General features: G+C 31.6%; 2 protein-coding genes across 3 annotated transcripts; both read right to left on the reverse strand.

Moving 5' to 3' along the window:
• Window positions 1–730: 730 nt before the first annotated feature.
• Window positions 731–8757, reverse strand: LOC114182432 (syntaxin-132-like). Its single transcript, XM_028069298.2, has 13 exons — window positions 8573–8757; window positions 6598–6696; window positions 6395–6451; window positions 5092–5140; window positions 4297–4385; window positions 4141–4214; window positions 3331–3373; window positions 3188–3248; window positions 3050–3075; window positions 2891–2968; window positions 2558–2638; window positions 1579–1644; window positions 731–1078 (listed from the first exon to the last, which is right to left on the reverse strand). The coding sequence occupies exons 1-13, from the start codon at window positions 8588–8590 to the stop codon at window positions 905–907; spliced, it is 915 nt and encodes a 304-aa protein (XP_027925099.1). The 5' UTR covers window positions 8591–8757; the 3' UTR covers window positions 731–904.
• A 2358-nt stretch (window positions 8758–11115) lies between these two features.
• On the reverse strand, window positions 11116–14784 carry SKL1 (shikimate kinase like 1). 2 transcript variants are annotated; one of them, XM_028067853.2, is made up of 10 exons: window positions 14551–14784; window positions 14220–14257; window positions 13944–13998; window positions 13182–13254; window positions 13017–13104; window positions 12514–12596; window positions 12049–12175; window positions 11872–11950; window positions 11697–11761; window positions 11116–11448 (listed from the first exon to the last, which is right to left on the reverse strand). In XM_028067853.2, exons 1-10 carry the CDS (start codon window positions 14738–14740, stop codon window positions 11380–11382), a joined length of 867 nt encoding a protein of 288 aa, XP_027923654.1. In that variant the 5' UTR covers window positions 14741–14784; the 3' UTR covers window positions 11116–11379. The 2 variants fall into 2 exon arrangements, with proteins under 2 accessions (XP_027923654.1, XP_027923655.1); XM_028067854.2 differs by having other exon boundaries at window positions 13944–13995; window positions 14551–14782.
• Window positions 14785–17867: the final 3083 nt, after the last annotated feature.

Here is a 17867-nt window from a genome sequence, read left to right on the forward strand (position 1 = left end):
CGTAGAATAACGAAGATGGATACTGCTATTGATAATGTAAACATTTATTTTAGTGGTAACCAACAAATACAAATTATTACTACAATCAAAACATATGTAATTTTATCATGTGAGTATAAATGATTTTTTCTTTTACTTTTAACTATATTTTAAAGTTATAATAAAATATGCTTTTGATTTGACATTTGAAACAAAAACATATATATAACAGTATAAATAAATTAAATATTAACATAAAACGTGTTATTATATATAAAAAAAATTTAAAATAATTTGATTTAAAAAATTACTTTTATTTTATCATTAAAATTTAGAAATTAAAATGTATTTAATTTCACGTCAAAATTTAAAGATTAAAATAATATTATTTCCGAAAAAATTATATTCTGAGTTACACATTTTCTAATATAAAATAAAAAAATACATTGTACATTTTAAAATAAAAAATTTACATTTTCATTACACAAGAATAAAAATATTTAAGGTGCAAGAAAAAAATTTATGAAGGTGCAGGACAAAGCTGCATGCCTTCTTTATTTGTGATTTAATGTTATAGCAAGTAATTTAAGGCTACCTTATTATTTATTTTTGTTGTTTATTACTTTACCATTTTAAACAGTATTTCTTCTTTTCTATCAAGGGTACAAATAGGAAATAATAATGATAAATGTCATCTAAAATTTTTAAAATGACATAAATGAAAGACAATTATTTTTGTTGGAAGGTGATAGAAGATAGTAATCGATATATTTTCTTTCATGTACAACTCAATTCATCATTTTACATGTTTGGTCAAATGTTTCTTTCTTTCAAGTAGACAGACAGGGAAAGAATGCTTTTAAAACATGACAAAGCAAAAGAATGGATCAGGAAAAAAGAAAATGATGGCATATAAGTTATGCAATTATGCACCATTTTTGTGAACCCATGGTTTGATGACAGAGACAACGATGATTATAATAAAAATGAGAAGTATCAAGATTGCAACACACATCCATTTTCTAGAGTTCTTTTGAAGTTTCTTGGCTTTAACAAGGGCAGTGTTACCTTGCTGCACGTGATCCACTGCACTTGAAACCTGATTCAAGAACACAAACCAACTTTCATCACAAAATTCAAACCCAATTAAAAAAAAATTAAGGTCTTTTCTAGTGCACCCTTCACCTTGTTGGATGAATGGTTTTCGATTAAAATAAAACTCAATCAAGCGAGGAATAAAAATGAATAGCATCAGTACTATATAAGAAAAGAGGCCCACAAAGTCGGTGTCTTAAGATTTTGGATTGAAGGTATCTTCAAGCTCTCTCTTATATGACTCATGGCTTTGATACCAACATGAAAAGATTAATATAAAAAAAGAATTTTATTCAGTTGATTCTTTTTAAAACAGGACATCAGCCTCTATACATAGAGAACTTTAACCCTATAATAATAATTATATAGAAATGTCAAGAATCTTTTAACAATTTCTAACAGCTTCTAGTAGTATACTTAATACTTAATATCCTACTAACAATAAAACTGATATAAATTAACAATACTATATCTATGGTCTTATATGAAAAGAGAACAAAATACCTGTGTTTCAATGTTGTCAAGCATTTCTCCTTGGGCATCCACTAACACCGCAATATCCAGAAATATCTGCCAAGACAAAGAAGTTAAAGTGCGAACTACCTATCACTAGTTCCACATATTTTGTAGGCATATAGGTGTGTCCATTAGAAGCATTATTCTAAACACACTTTTAAAAATAAATTAAACTATTTTTTAATGGCATCCTAATAAGCTTGCAAAAGCAACTTTTAGCTTCCCACCTATGAAGCCTGGTTGCAGACACTGAGATGGACACGAAAATACAGCTAAATTGAACAAACATAGGACATGAGACACGGCATGTATATACATATTAGTTTCAAACTTTGAACTAGGACATTGTCAACTAACACAAAAATAAATTTAATCTATCTACTTAAATATCCAAAAAAGTGGAAAATAGTGACAATATAAGATTTTTTCCTTATTTTTATAATCATAATAGAAATTTATGTGATAAGTTTACAAGTTTATGGGTTTTTTAGAAAATCATTGAATTTGTGGTTATTAAAATTGTGTTGGAATCATGTCAAAATCATGTCAAAGACAAAAAATTGTCTTTCAAATTGGACATTTTACTGGCACGTGTGTCATAAAAGTATGTATGCGTGTCGTAAAAGTATGTACGACTCACTTTAGCAACACGTATGTGAATTTATCAAGAAATGAAAAAATAAAAATAAAGACCAAAATGTGCGTACAGCAAAACTGTAACCGGAAATTCATTCAGAAATGAAGTGATAACATCAGTTTTTACAGCGCAATATGACTAAATGCATCATCACATGAACATAGGATAAATATTTCAAAGTTCAAAATAATCTCAACCCACTACCTCCCCTTTTGTTTTAGTGATATAATAATGGTTCTGCAGCATAGGACTTAACTATGTAATTTGTACTTATCAGGATATCAAATGTCCTAATCACATTCAGATTAATTGAATAAACTGATTAAATACCTGTTGTAAATCAAGAAGCTTTTTCTCAACATCTCTAACTGCTTCGTGTCGCTCTTGTATTTCATCCAAGGTGTCCATTATCTACAAAGATAACTCATGTATGAGGACTGTAAGGTGACAGGGTAGATTTCCTGATATCATGTAATTTGCGTATATCCCAAGGAAGATCAATGTTCCTCACCCATTCCCAACCCCAAAAGCAAAATTACATGTTGAGGAACATTGATCTTCCTTGTTGGTTTGTGGGTTTAGATGTTGATATTTGGATAGTATAAGAAGTTAAATAGGCATATGAGGAGGATTTGAAGGAGAAAGCAGGAAGGATATATGAACCTGGCCTCGTCCTTGTTCCTGAATTGCCTTCTGGAAAATTTGTTCACTATCTCCAGTTTCAATTAATCTGTCAATTGTCTGTACATCGTTAAATGATTAGAAGAAAATTTTCTGAAAGACATTTCCATCTATTAACAAAAATTCAGAAAAGAAAAACACCTCTTCATCGGCTCTTGCGCCCGTAACTGAACTCATGAAAAGCAAAGAACAAGAAGAAATTAACTCCATTTCAATGAAATTAATGGTACATAATTGCATAAAATTGAATGCAACCACTAATGAGTAAACAACTCAAACCTGTAAAAACTCGTCTCTCAACAACCTCACGATACTCTTGATGGATGACCTCTCTTAGGGTCTGCAAAGATTTTCAAAAATGGATTCAGATGAATTCAAAGGACAGGAGAATAAAAACATCACAAAAAATGAGACAAACCCACCTGAAATTCTGCCATTTTATCCTTCAGTTTCTTTTTTAAAGAACTGCAAAATAATATAATACAAAGTACAGATGAGATGGGTCCAATAAAACACTAAACGAAATGTAATGATTCAGAAGCCTAACAGTATAATCCTAGTCGGAAAAATACTCAGGTTTACTCATTATGATTCAGCATAGGTTGCATATTCATATAAGTTGAAAGCCATGAAATATATGGCAAAATTTCACGTAGTCTCTAGTTATAGTTAAGATAGACCATGAGCCGAGCACACCAAATTAAAAAAACTTCCACTTATATTCAAGGATTATGTATCACAACTTCCTGAACAAAAGTAACCTATAACAAACTTGGTTCATAATATAAAGATGTTACATTGACTTTCTGCATTTAGATTGAGGTGATGATAGTGTCTTCTTGTACTTTTGGTTTATCCTCTTTAAGCATTACTTAGTTTCCAGGTTTATTTATCACATTAAGAAACGTACATTCATATTATTTGATTGAATATCATCCAAGATGAAAAACAAGAGAATATTTTAAACTTCGAAAGGGACAGAAATTGTTGGAGGAGGAATATTGACGTCCTAGAGTCTCTTGTAGACTTGTATTTATCAAGTAGAACTTTCAGTATCTAAATGGTCATATATCTGTGCTGCAAGAGAATATGAGAAAAGAATAGTTCGAAAGTTATGAAAGCAGAGAGAGAACTATATACTAAACTACAAATAAAAAGAGAAACTCCATTTCCAAAGTTGGTCTTAGTTACGAGGCAGCAATAATAAAATAAAAAGCCAGATTATTACTGACATGGTTGTTGCTGTTCTTGAGCGGTCAACCCCTGATCCTTTTCCACATCCAGTCTTTTGCCTGTTTGTCAAATTCTACAACACAGAATGAATGAGTAGATTTACACCAAGAATCACTGGATTGAATAAAACAGATAAAAAGGAATTCAGTAGACACCTCTTTGTCCAATTCTTCAATTCTGGACTTTATGAAATATGCAGTTTTCTTAACTTCATCAACATCTTTCTCCATTTTCTCCTTTATAGCTGCAGATAATCATTGGATTAAGCCGCATTAATTAGTTTAACACCCATGAACTTCATTAGATCCCCCAGAACAACAAAGTTCAAATCTGTCCTTTTATCAGATGAGCAATTTAACATCTAGAAATAGTCTCACTTCAGCAAATTCTTCATATCAATATCATAATTTCGGACTATAACCTGCAAACTATTTCTCTACATGTATATTTAATTTATATTTTACAATACAAAATTTCAGTAACACCTACAAGAAATATTCCTCTAAAGTTTCAATGAGTCACAAAAGTATAAGTAATTTCCACATTAGAGAGTGTCTCTTTTAGGACAAATGGAAAAGAGAAATTAGTTAAGATAGTTAGAATCAGATACTTGAGGTGTTAGTTAGTGCTAGTTAGATAAATGGAAAGAAGGAAAGGAGAGGAGGTAGGAAGTGTTTTTTGTGAAGGGAAAACCCTTGGAGGAGAGAGTGCTCTCCTATTTTGTGTATTTTTCCGTCTATTCAATAAAGAATATTACTCTTTTTCCTCTTTTCATTTCTAGGTTCGCTATCAGTCTCACTGTAATATTTTTTAAGAAAATATATTAAAGGAGGGGTGCATGACTCCATAATTTTTCTTTAATTATTTTATGTTAATTAACAAAAAATCAAAAGGGCAATGGAACATGCATAAGATTGTTTAAAATAACAATATAACAAGATTATACTAACCCTTCATGGAAGAAGCCTTAGTCACAACTTTGGCTTCCTCACGGGCATCCTGCATACAAGGTTTGAATAAAATGGTGAGGACAAATTTCAAGTAATTTTTGTCATAGTATAAACCAACAAGTAAGCACAATGACTTTTAGTAATTTGACCAAACATGTAACATTTATTTAGCTAAGGTGGACTCTTACCAAATTCCAAAACAGAAGCAAAAGTGGCTTTTTGTTTAATTCCTTTTCATATTTCTCAATTCACTTGTTACGGATGCTGACTACAATTCAACACAACTATCTTAGAAAAAATCATTACACAAACTACAAAATGATAGGCAACATTAGTCATTCTAGTTTTACATAGTTTTTATCCTTCTTAAATGGTTTTCCTGACCATGTCATCCCATCCCTCCTCTTGTCCCTTAGTCTAAACTTGTAAATCTACGTAAGTTTTTCTGCCAACCAATTGACTCGAAATGCCTTAAGGAGCGCACAGTAGAAGAAATGAATTCAAGTTGTTTATATTCATACCATCAATGAAATCTATGATGGGTTCAAAACTAGTGCACAAATACACAATGGTATAATAGAGGATTTCCCTTTAAGAATATGATTACATCAAGGGTCAACTGTGGGCTCCTTTTCTCCATACCTTGATTTTGGACATAATTATAGAATATATCAAGGAACTATTATCTAAATTCATGCTTTTTGTAGATGTGATCTGATCCTTATTGGAGAATCCAGAGACGAAATAAACGCTAAAATGGAGTCGTGGAGGGGATATTTGAAATCACATGGAAGTAGATATAAGGTAGAGTACGAGGATCTCATAAAGAAGCATGGAGGCACACTATCTAGACTTTTCACTTTGCCAGATTTCTTAGATGAAAAGAATTGATTATACTATATTTGAGCTTAGAAGTGCTTATGAGATAGATGAAGTAGGTGGTTTCCAACAAGGGTAAATAATAGAGTTCAATTTTCTGATCAGCTAGACTCTTCATTCTTCAGCCCTTATGAATTACACAATAGTACACCAGGAAGTAAGAATTCAGGTATCAAAGTAGGGTATACAAAGATGGTTCTGCTGTTAGATTAGCAAAAGGAAATTAACCTTGATTTTAGTAGGCCATCTACACAAAAACATATCAAGCCGCTATTGTCCATTTCTTTATTTATAATTATCATACTTCAGTGAAACTTAATAAATTCATTATACTGGCATCCAATTGCATACTACTTTCACAGGATCAAAACTGGTTCTTCAAGTGTTTCAAAAGCCAACAATTACTAGACAAGTTTGTAATTACCTGGAGATTTCTCAAAAGCTTATCCAGCTTAGCATAATGCTTATCAAGCTCTTGAACCTATAGAAAGAACCAATCAATTGACGAGATTAGCAACATGATTGAACATGAATGCTTAGGCCCAATAAGCTAAGGAACGGAGAGAAATAATGAAAGATGAGCTGAATAATGTTTTTATACACACACACACATATATAAATAAACACCTTTCTGAAGAAACTTTCCAAGCCCAGTTCTCCTGAATTCCTCGCATATTCTCCTAACTCAATGTCACCACCTCTGTGACGTGGGATGTCAAATGATTCCTGAGAGAACAAATACATCATCAAATTACTATGAACGGTTCAACCCTAAGAATGAAGTTGCAATCAGCACATCCTCAATAAACTAGCCATTAAAGTTATTGCTATATTAACAATTAGCGCATAGACAAAATAACACAAGATTCTACATGCCAAAAAAGTAGTATTGAGCTTAGATGCATTTAAAATTCAAAGCATAACAAACAGAAATAATCTCAAAATTTGAATATGGTCTACCTACAAGACGTTGTGACTATTAAGTATATTATACTACTGTTAAGATCTATGTAGTGACAGGTCATTCTAAGACCTAACACGAGATGGATTCATGCATTGACCCGTGAAAAATCTGTAACAGTCAATGGATAGACTGAATTCACTTCCACAACGGATTAATGAATCAGCAAGTTTGCAACAACAGATTTTAAACACTTCCACAACTTCATCCATGCATAGAACAACGTTATTGTTGTATTGAGAAAATTGTGATGTAACGAAAAGAAAACAACTTCTATGTAGGGCAAAACAATGGAACTTTTGTGAGCATTAGCATGTAACCCAGAAAGTTCAAAGATACCAAACTGAGTCCTCCAAGCCAATAAACACATTATCCCCAATGAACAACATGGAACTAATGCTATCCAGATGCAAGAAAAGAATGTCAGATTTTACATAATTTATTGTGTGGATTGGCAATAATTAATTAATTATTACCATGTAGTTGGATTATTAAATGATATTCATTGTGGAAAATGCAGCTTTTGCGGGCAGCATATCAACTATTTAAGTTGTATGTGAATGGTTGCATGCACTTCAACTTATAGCTAAAAGAAGTGAAGTATAGTTTCAACTCGTTGTATATCAGAATGAAAAAATCAGAGAACATTCTATAGGCATCATGGTGTCTCTAAGATGTTGACTTTTATATAAGCTGTAAGGAATAACTTAAACATAAAAATAAAATTATGGGGATTGGGAGAGAAGTGAAGTATAGTTTCAAACTCATTGTGTATTAGAATGAAAAAAATCAGATAAGCCTATATACCCTTCACATCACCAGAAGTGCAGATTTTACAGGTATAAAATTCTGGTGATTGGGAAAGCATGAAATGTTTCACCAAAAGTGCTGATTTTACAAGTATAAAATTTTTAATCTGCTAGCAACATAATTATAAGCCTAGACCCCTGACATCACTTCCTAAAGGAATAGCTTTTAAGTTACTGTTTTACCATAAAGAACCTCCACTTTAATCTGATTAGTTAATGAGAATCTGTCAATGGCAAGAAGAGGCTACTGAAATATCGTAAATCATTTATACATTATTAATTCATTCTTTTATTTTAAACAATTCCAAGATAGTTGACCATTGAAAATTAAAACCAATTGCATGTTTAACTCTAGATTAATTTAATTGTCACCATCCATGGCAACCTCTTTCATTATTATTTCCCTTTTAAAACAGAACAAATCGCAACACAGATAACTAGAGATCACGAAACCGTAAACGCTAAAACATCATAGGCAAAGAGCTATTAAATTAAATTTCCTCCATGAAACTCACCAAAATTGCATTTCAACATAACTCAAATGATGATGAAGAAAATGAAATCCCATTTTTAAAATGCTTCAGAATCCACATTCCCCAAACCCAATAATCTTCTTTCTTTTTTTCTCGGCAAGCAAAAAACCAAACAGAGGATACAAGTAAAAAAAAAAGTTGAAATCTTGAGTTTGCACATTGTGCACAAAGCTAGATCTAACAAAAACCCACATGAAGAAAATCCATAATGCGTGAAAAAAAAAGGAGAAAGAACGAAGAACAAGTTGAATCAAAAATGAAGAAATGAAAAAAAAAATGAGATAGAAAATGCAAGTTACCGTTAGAAGGTCGTTCATTGTGGAAAGAAAACGAGAAATTCAAAGGGAAGAGGGAACGTGTTAGGAAAAAGGTGTTAAGATTTTAAGAGTTGGTGAGGACCTGGTTAACAACAAACCAGGCCAGAGTTTCATTCATCACATAGAAAGAAAGAAAGAAGAAAGAAGAAGAAAAAGTGTGTTTGAAACATTTTATTTATATATTTTTATTTTTATTTTATGTTATTTTTATTTCTTTGTTTCGTTTGTGTTTTTATGTCAGAAGGGAAGTTTGGAAATGCAACCACCGACCCCCAGACAGGTAGGAAACAGCTATTTTTAAGGGTTTAGGATAATTAGAAATTGATTATTAAAAATAAAACACTAATTATTAGTTAATTTGAGATTTTTTTTTAATCGAAGTGGATGTGATTTCTTTTTAAAAGTAAACTTTTGGAATAGATCAAATAAACATGATTCACTTTGTTAAAGATAGTTAACCAACTTTTCTATCATTAAAATAATTATAAAAATAAAAGTTTTGGATGACTTTTTTATTACACAAGTCATGCGAGAGAGTGAAACTATATATTTGTTTAAGTAAAAATGAAATAAAAGAGGAGTGTTGAATTCTATATACAATTAGTGGAAGTGATTTATTTTTGTATGCAAGTTATTGAAATATCTGTGTAGTTAAATAATCTATAATCATAATAGAAACAAAAATGAATGTTGTTATCATTATAGTTGCAATTTTTAGATTACGTGTGTATTAGATTTAATAATGAAATATGTTTCCGGTGTAAGAGTAAAACACCGATTATCAACAGTCAAAAATTTCCTCAAGTCCTTCTTCTCTGTGTTCTTCTCGGTTGGTTGACCAAATCCTTCGTTTAGTGCAATCTTTCTCCTTCACCGTTTGGTCAGTAGGGCGATCGAAATATCTGTCTAAAAAGTTTTGATGCTTAAGTTAAGGTCGATCAGCGGGTAGCAATAAATATTGTAATAAATGCGAGTTAAAGATCCTTACCAACCTACCTTGGTCTCTATTTATAGTTTTCAGTATGGGCCCGTGATTAGGGTTTTTTAATCATGGCCAAATTATTTTTTAAACTTGATTACTGACTTTATTATCTTAATTTACTTCTAAGTTACTGATCCAGGTTTTGGTATGGCCGCCTGACCGGGGGGTCGTGTGTCCTGTCGGTTACCCTTACGAATGACGGTCTCCATAGAGGTGGAGACAAAGTGCAACTGGAAATGAAAACGGAGGGGATGTTTAGTCTGTCTAACCGACGGGTAGCCGATTTAGTGTGTTCAGAACTGAGACTTCATCCGGAGAACGGGGAACCTTGGTCGTGAGCTTCCCTTAAAATACTCTAGAGAGATTGCTACATCAACATTCCAAGTGAGATCCACCTGTAGCGGACGGCTTGCGGCCACTTGACCTTGGTCCGCCTGACCAATGGGTCATACAGTACAAAATATATGTTTAGATTTTGTAAAAAGACAGTTCGATTTTAGTTTTGAAAAGTAAATTGTCTCTTTTTTGTTTCTTATCAGCAAAAGTGTGAAATGGCACGACAAATTTTTATATTAATTCAATTTATTGAATAACTAACAGTTATATTAGTTACAACATTAATATCAATACATAAGAAAAAAATGTAACAAAATTTAATTACTCTAATAATGCATTGGTTTAGTAATTTTAATTATCGTTAGGATCTATGCCATCTTTTTCTATCTGTTTTCTCTTCCTGCCTTTAGTATATGAAATTTGACTTCTAGCTGTCTTTTTCAGAATGTGTGGGTTCAAATTAATCACTTAATCTTGAAGTAATGAACTTCCTTAATAGAAGTAATTAGATGGTGAAAAGGGGAATATTAAATATTTTCTTTGTTTGGTTGCATGCTAAATTCTGTTCCCAATTCTTAATTTCATCATAAACTTTTTCAGTTGTTTCAACCCTAAAAAGAAAAACTTTATTTTTGTAACTATGTATCGTTTACGAACATACCTTCTTTTCAATATCTTTTTGAAAGTTTTTTCTTTTTTAATAATGAGTAGATAATGTTTGATTTTAGTTGTTGAATTAATTAGAATAAGAAATGAAAGACAAAGAATAAATGTTAATTAGACATGATGCGTACTCGAAGTAAAACTCTTAGTCTAATATTTAGTGAAATAATAGTAAAACAAAAACCAATAATGTAAAAAAAAATAAAATATTGTAATAAACTAAAATACTGAATTAGACTTCACAACAACAAAGTATAGTTTGATATAATTGTATTATTTGTACATGAAAATCCAAGTATAAATTTAAACTCACATAGGATATAAATGAATATTTTAAACAACATTAATTTATTTTCTCTCATGTAAATTTTACTAGTATGTTATTATGATTAGATCTTTCTAATATTTTTTTCTCAAAACACGCACTTCAGTATACAGTGATATTAATTGAAATACAATCTTTTATAATTGATTTTTGAATCATTAATTTCTACTAACCCTTTTTGTAATATTCTTTTTATTGGATTCAATTTCAAGCTGTAAGTGAATTGGAAATTCAACTGATCATTGATAAGAAAAAATGATAGCAGCCTTAAAAAGCTGCATTCTAGCTACAGAAAGGAGTAAACTTTTTTCATATTCAAATAACACTCTACAGTGCCAATCTTAAAACAACAACAAAATGAAGACACAAATTTCATGGAAGAAAACTGAAATTTGAGATGCTAAACCAAGGGTAGCAGATTCAAAAATGTTTTATATTGACCCGTTTGATTACAGGTAAAGGAAGGTAGAATGTGAAGGTTGATTAAAATGGTCTTGCAGCCTCTTCGATCATCTTCTTTACTCTGGTCAACTTCTCAATTTCCTTGAGAGCCTGGAATTGGTTAAGAACAATAGCTAATAAGAACAATGCTACACAACCAGAAAAAAAAAAGTTGCCAAATTTGTTGTCAAGATTCAGTGATAACGGTTGGACAAGTCAAAATGGTTAGGCTCATTCACCACTCCATTCAAAATCTAAGAATGCTTACTCATTGTAACAAAAATTAGGCTCATTTAGTAGTTCCTATAAGGAAACAGTTAGCATGGCATGGCTCTAATTGTTTACATAAAAAATATAACCTCCAAAGTCAAGTCTTCTGTTGTAACTTCATCTAAGTTGTCACAACCCAACCGAGATGCTACTTCTGTAAAAGGAAAGAAGATGTTAGGACTTCAGTCAAGCATTGCAAACCACCCCCATCTCCCCTTTCTACACAAAAACTGTAAGCAAAAACAGTGAGGGAAGGTTGTGTACTTTGAACTGAAATAATAGCATCAGCTGTAGCATATCCAGCTCTGTATTTATCATATAGAGCACCTAGTTCATCCTTTACCTAACATCAGTTCTCAGAGGCATTGATGATCAGGGATTTAGATATGAAAGAAAATTTGTAAACTAGTGTAACAACACTTTTCACATCAGGGAATAAACCTCTGGGTATGATCCTGAAATAGATATTTCAGATGGAGTAAATTGACTCTGGTCTTCTGTTACATCCCTAGCCACAAGATCTAGAGGCACATCTATCCACAGCGAAATTCCATGTCTCACAAGTGCCCTATTGTCAATTTAAGAGCAAGTCATGATAATAATAATAATAGTAATAATAATGATGATGATTATAAGTAAAGAGGTGAACATGGAGTTCGGCAGATTACTATTTATCCTGTGGTTGGTGTTTTCATGCATTCATGCAGTCAATAATAAAAATTGTTGGATGGAGATCAAGTGGATCAAATCTCAAATGCAAGATATCAGTATGATTTACCAAGGAAAGATGAGTTGCTTGATCTTCACCCAACAATTCTTAATCGCTCACTGCATGTATGTGTGAAAAAATGGACTACAGTGATTATGGGTTGTGAGCACAAATAGCTAGTAGTTATAAATCCATACAAATTAGTTGGACTTATCACAGCTCCATTGCCTGCAGAAACCACTAGTCGACCCATGGAAGATAATTGCTTCAGTACTTCAGTCTGCATTTGAAATGTAAAACGTAAGCATTTGATATTCCAACTCAACAGTTAAGTGATGGAAATGAGCATCTGTATCCAGAAAACTCAGCTAGAAACGAAAGATGTCAACCCTTTTGGCATACTAAGGTCACACACAATCAAAGTCTAGCATGTTTGTTAGCTCTTACAAAGTAACAGTACATATTTTGTTGATTTTTATCTTCATAACTTGTTCTTTTTGTAGTTCTTCTAATGGCGTGTCACGTATCTAGATGTGTCATATCTCATATCATTCAAAATAATCACTCATACTACATGCTTTGTCATCCTTAAAAGATAAAGACCATTTTGAATCTATGATAACCAAAAACCAATGAGTTTTGTTTTAGGATTAAAATCAAAATTCACCATATATAGACAGTAAAAACTGCAAACAATCACCTCAGACTCATAGAAGCCTTTTGTGTCACTCTCTCTAAAGGATTTTGCAGCCAGAGCACCACCTACAGCTTCTTCCACCAAACTATCACTGGACAGAGTACATAATCATCAACTATACCCAATAACTGGAAACTCCGTCTTTTTAAATAACAAACAAATACATACCTGTCAAAATAATAATACCGTAATGCATCAGCCAGCAGCTTTCCCAAACTGGTTTTGAGAGAACTTTTCATTCCTTTGCCAAAAATATAGAATTTTTGAAGTTGAGTTAGCCATAAAACTACTTACTAAATGTCACATAAAGTACTGTTTGGATCCAACTTTATTTCTAATTTTTCTCTATCCATAAAAAGAGAACTTGGTTTTCGAACACATTTCTGAAAAAGCTCTTAAAAAATTAAGCAGTGTAACTTTTATAAAAGAAGAAAAAAATTCTAAACAATATTAGATGGAGGAGTTCTTAAATCTTTCAATCCCAAGCTTTCCATCCTCTGTCTTACTTTATCTCTTTTAAATTTAAAGACGAGATACTATAAAGATAAAACTTAGATACAATCTCTTAGGTATTGCTTCTGTTGTTCTTCAATCATAATTAAAGTTTTTCTTTTCAGTAAGTAATTACATAATCTTTTAATACAAACCTTTATTACGAAGATTTACAATAGGTTACTTTTAACTCCAATTCTGTATGGAGAACAATACAAACACTTGAGTAACTGTATCTGTATCCAAGTTTTCTCCTTGAAGTTATATCTTGCTAAGATAATCATTCCAAAAGGTGGATATTAGCAAACTTCAGAAGGATTTGCTACTATACACCTACTCTTTTTTTAGATTACATAACTTTAAATAACCTCAAAAGAGAAAAAAAAAATAGTATAAACAATCCAAGGTCCTTAACTGAAAAGTGACAGGTATTCTTACCAACCAGAAATATGGAGGTCCCTTTGAGGTCAGAAGACACCTCTGCTGCCTTCTTCTGAACCAAAACTAAAGAAACAGTTAAAACAATCTTCTATTCTGTCTACGCAGATCACTTAGAGTATGTTTGGATACAAAACCAGAAAGATCTTTTAAAGTTTCTGTACCCAAAAAAAAAAAAAAAACTCTACATTTTCAGTACAAAAGCTCTCAAAAGCACTTTCAGTTCATATCCAAACAACCCCATAGTCTTCATATCACAATCTCGATCAGTCTCACCTTCACCACAAGAGTCGAGTCCGTGGCACCAACAGAAGCTGAATAACAAGAATGACAACATAACATCAACACCTTTATTAATTTTTATTTTTTTACACAACATTGTTTAATTAAGAACCTATTCATATTAATTTCAAAATAAACACAAATACATAAACTAATTTATACAAATTCTCTCAACTAATTTCATTAAAAAACACATTTTTAAGTTAGTTTACATAAAAACTTCTCTTTTACAAAAACTTTATCCAAACACAACCCAACCCTTTACATAACTGCCCAAATTGATTCAGAAACAGCGGGGAAAATACAATACAATTACGAGGCTTACACGGAACGGTGCCGTCGGATACTGAGCAATTGAGCCTGCGCAATCGAAGGAGGTTCGGGTTTGGGTTCGGATTCTGGTTCGTATTGGGGAACTTGAGGAAGAAAATCGAGTGCTTAAATTGAAGAAAATCGAAAGAGCGATTGGGAAATGCGAAACGAGCGTTCATGTGGCTCACGCTTAACTTCTCCATTTCAATTTCTGTTATCTTCTTCACTCTTTCACACTCTTTCAACTATAAACTATAAACTATTTAATTTTGTTTGGTATTGAAAATAAAAAGAAAAAGTTGTAACTAGAAATAATAAAACTTGTACATGGTTTAATTTATATAGATTGAATTTAATTTCTATACACTAATTTATATTTTCTTTAAATGATTGAATGATAAAAATTTATAATAAATATGATTTTTAATACAATTATTGAAAAGTTAGCAAATATTTAAGCATGAGATAATACAATTGAATAGCATCACAATTTTAATTATTTTACAAGTTTTTCTTTTGAAAATCGTCAATTGTAAATAAGAAATTCTTGAGGAAGGTTGAGAGTTAAGAGAAATAACAAAGTTTAGGTCAACAATATTATAACAAAAAGTATTATGAATTCAAACTTCTGACACTTGAAGTTGGGATTACATGAGATATTACAACAATGTTTAGAAAAGAAATTTTATATCATTTTTATCAATAATGATATGTTAGTAATATTTGTATTTTGGAAAACAAAAGAAATTACTTATCATATTTGATAATTAAGAACTGAAATTTGTAAATTGTTTGATTTTGACACGTGATATCTCTCTTAAATACATAGATAGTAGTACATTGGCACCACATATTTGAACACTCTCATTTGATATTCTTTCTCTTTTATAAAAATGCTTCCATTTTAATTCTTTCTCTTTTATAAAAATGCTTCCATTTTCATTTGTCAAGGTCCATAACAACGTAAAATATTATTTCTCCTGTCAAACGAATTGTGTCAAATGGACTTCAAAAGTCAACTACGATAACAAGAGATCTTTTTTCCGAAATACACGTTCTAAAATTGATTTTACACAAATTGAATTGTGGACAAAGAAACGACTAATTATTGCTTTTTTTTATACACGAATCTCCAAAAGTGATTCCAACACCGAACCAAACACATTAATAGTAAATTTCTAAATATTATTTTGATGAAATCCAAGTCTAAAGAAAACACTCATTAGCAAAATCTTGTTCATATGTTGGAAACTATTTGAAAAAGGAGTTAAAATAATAAAACACAATAAAATGATCCAAATTTAATTTATTCTTGTTTGGAGTTCAAATTTTCTATTCATATTTTGTTGATATTCATGTTTTTAAATTATACTTATTTGTGATAGATATTATTGTGTCCAATAAATTGTTATTATTTTTAGAATATTATGTAGTATGAATTGCTTAAAGATCAGCCAAAATCATAGCTTGTCAATTGTAATGGCAACCTAAATTATCTCTTGTATTTTATATATATATATATATATATATATATATATTCTTCATCAATAGAGAAACAACTCATTGATGATTTCCTACATGGTATCAAAGAATCTCTCCATCAAATTTTCTTTCAACCTTTACAGTTTTGTCTTCCACCTTGTGACAGAATCCTTTAAGTCATCCCGGAGCTACTATTTTAAACTCTCTTTGTCATCAAAATTTTATAAATTATAATAAAGTCAGATCGTTTTTGTATATTATATGGATGATCCGATCCGTAAGGACCATGATTGGGAATTTTTTGATCGTCTTCTTTTCCTCTTGGTAAACATGGGAAATTTCCATGTAGTGCTTCTTGGTCTTTTATTGAATTTCCCTTTGATATTATCCATAGTGATATTTGGACATCACTAATACCCAGCTTGTTTGGCCATCAATATTAAGTCTTATTTCTCGATGACTTTAGTAAATTTTTTTGGACTTTTCCCATTTCTGAAAAATCACAAGTTTATTCTATTTTTCAATCTTTCCAAAATCAAGTTAAAACACAATTTGAAAGACACATTAAAAATTTACAATGTCATAATGGAAAGGAATTTGCTAATGATTCTTTTAAACAATTTTGTCAACATAGTGTAACGCAAAATCAACTAACACAACATTGCTTCCTCTTCCACAACCTATATCACATGCAGGCCTAAGCTCCCAGCCAACTTCACTTTCTCCTCACTCGCCACCATCCCCTCACATCAATCCCCTCTCAACCTCACCAATTAATCTTCCATCTTCTCAAACCTGAACCTGTCAGCCTACAAATCTTAGGTCCCATCCCATGACCACTTGTAGTCAACAAGGCAAAGTCAAACCAAATAGAAAATATTCACATAATTTGAGTGTTTCAACCACCAACTCTATTTCACCTTTACCTAAGAATTCAGTGAGTGCTCTTCATAACTCAAATTGGAAATATGCCATGATTGTTGAATATAATGCTCTAATTCAAAACAAGACATGGGAGTTGGTACCATGTCCCCTTAATGTAAATATAATCTACGTGGATGTTTAAACATAAACGCAATTCTGACGATTCTTTTGAGAGGCATAAAGCTCGCCTTGTAGGTGATGGCAGGTCACAATAGAAAAGGCATAGACTGTGACGAAACGCTCAGCCTGGTAGTGAAACCAGCGACAATTCGAACAATTTTAACCATTGCTTTGTCCAAATCATGACACATTCATCAGTTGGACGTCAAAAATGTGTTTCTACATGGCAATCCTAATGAAACTGTCTATATGCATCAACCCATGGGTTTTAAGGATTCATCTCATCTTGATTATATTTGCTTATTAAAGAAGTCACTCTATGGCCTAAAGTAATCTCCTCGTGCTTAGTATCAATGGTTTGCAGATTATGTGGCCACACTTGGATTCCAACATTGTAAATCTGATCACTCTTTATTCATATATAATAAGGAATATGATATTGCTTATATTTTGTTGTATGTTGGTGATATTATCCTAGTGGCTTCCTCTGATTCTCTTAGAAGGTACATTATGTCATTCCTGAGTGTAGAGTTTATTATGAAGGATCTTGGTCCACTTAGTTATTTTTTGGGGATTGACGTTACCCGTACTACAACCAATATGTTTCTCTCACAAAAAAGTATGCAGAAGATATTCTTGAAAAGAGCAGGGATAACTAATTGCAAAACTTGTCCCAAACCAATTGACACAAAACCCAAACTTGGTGCGTCTAATGACTTTCCTTGTGAGGATCCTACTAAGTATAGACATCTTGCTAGAGCATTGCAATATCTTACTTTTACGAGGCCTAACATTTCTTATGTG

The sequence above is a fragment of the Vigna unguiculata genome, chromosome 4, assembly GCF_037176805.1.
Source record: "Vigna unguiculata cultivar grain cowpea cultivar isolate G323 ecotype 2 chromosome 4, ASM3717680v1, whole genome shotgun sequence".
NCBI lineage: Eukaryota > Viridiplantae > Streptophyta > Magnoliopsida > Fabales > Fabaceae > Vigna > Vigna unguiculata.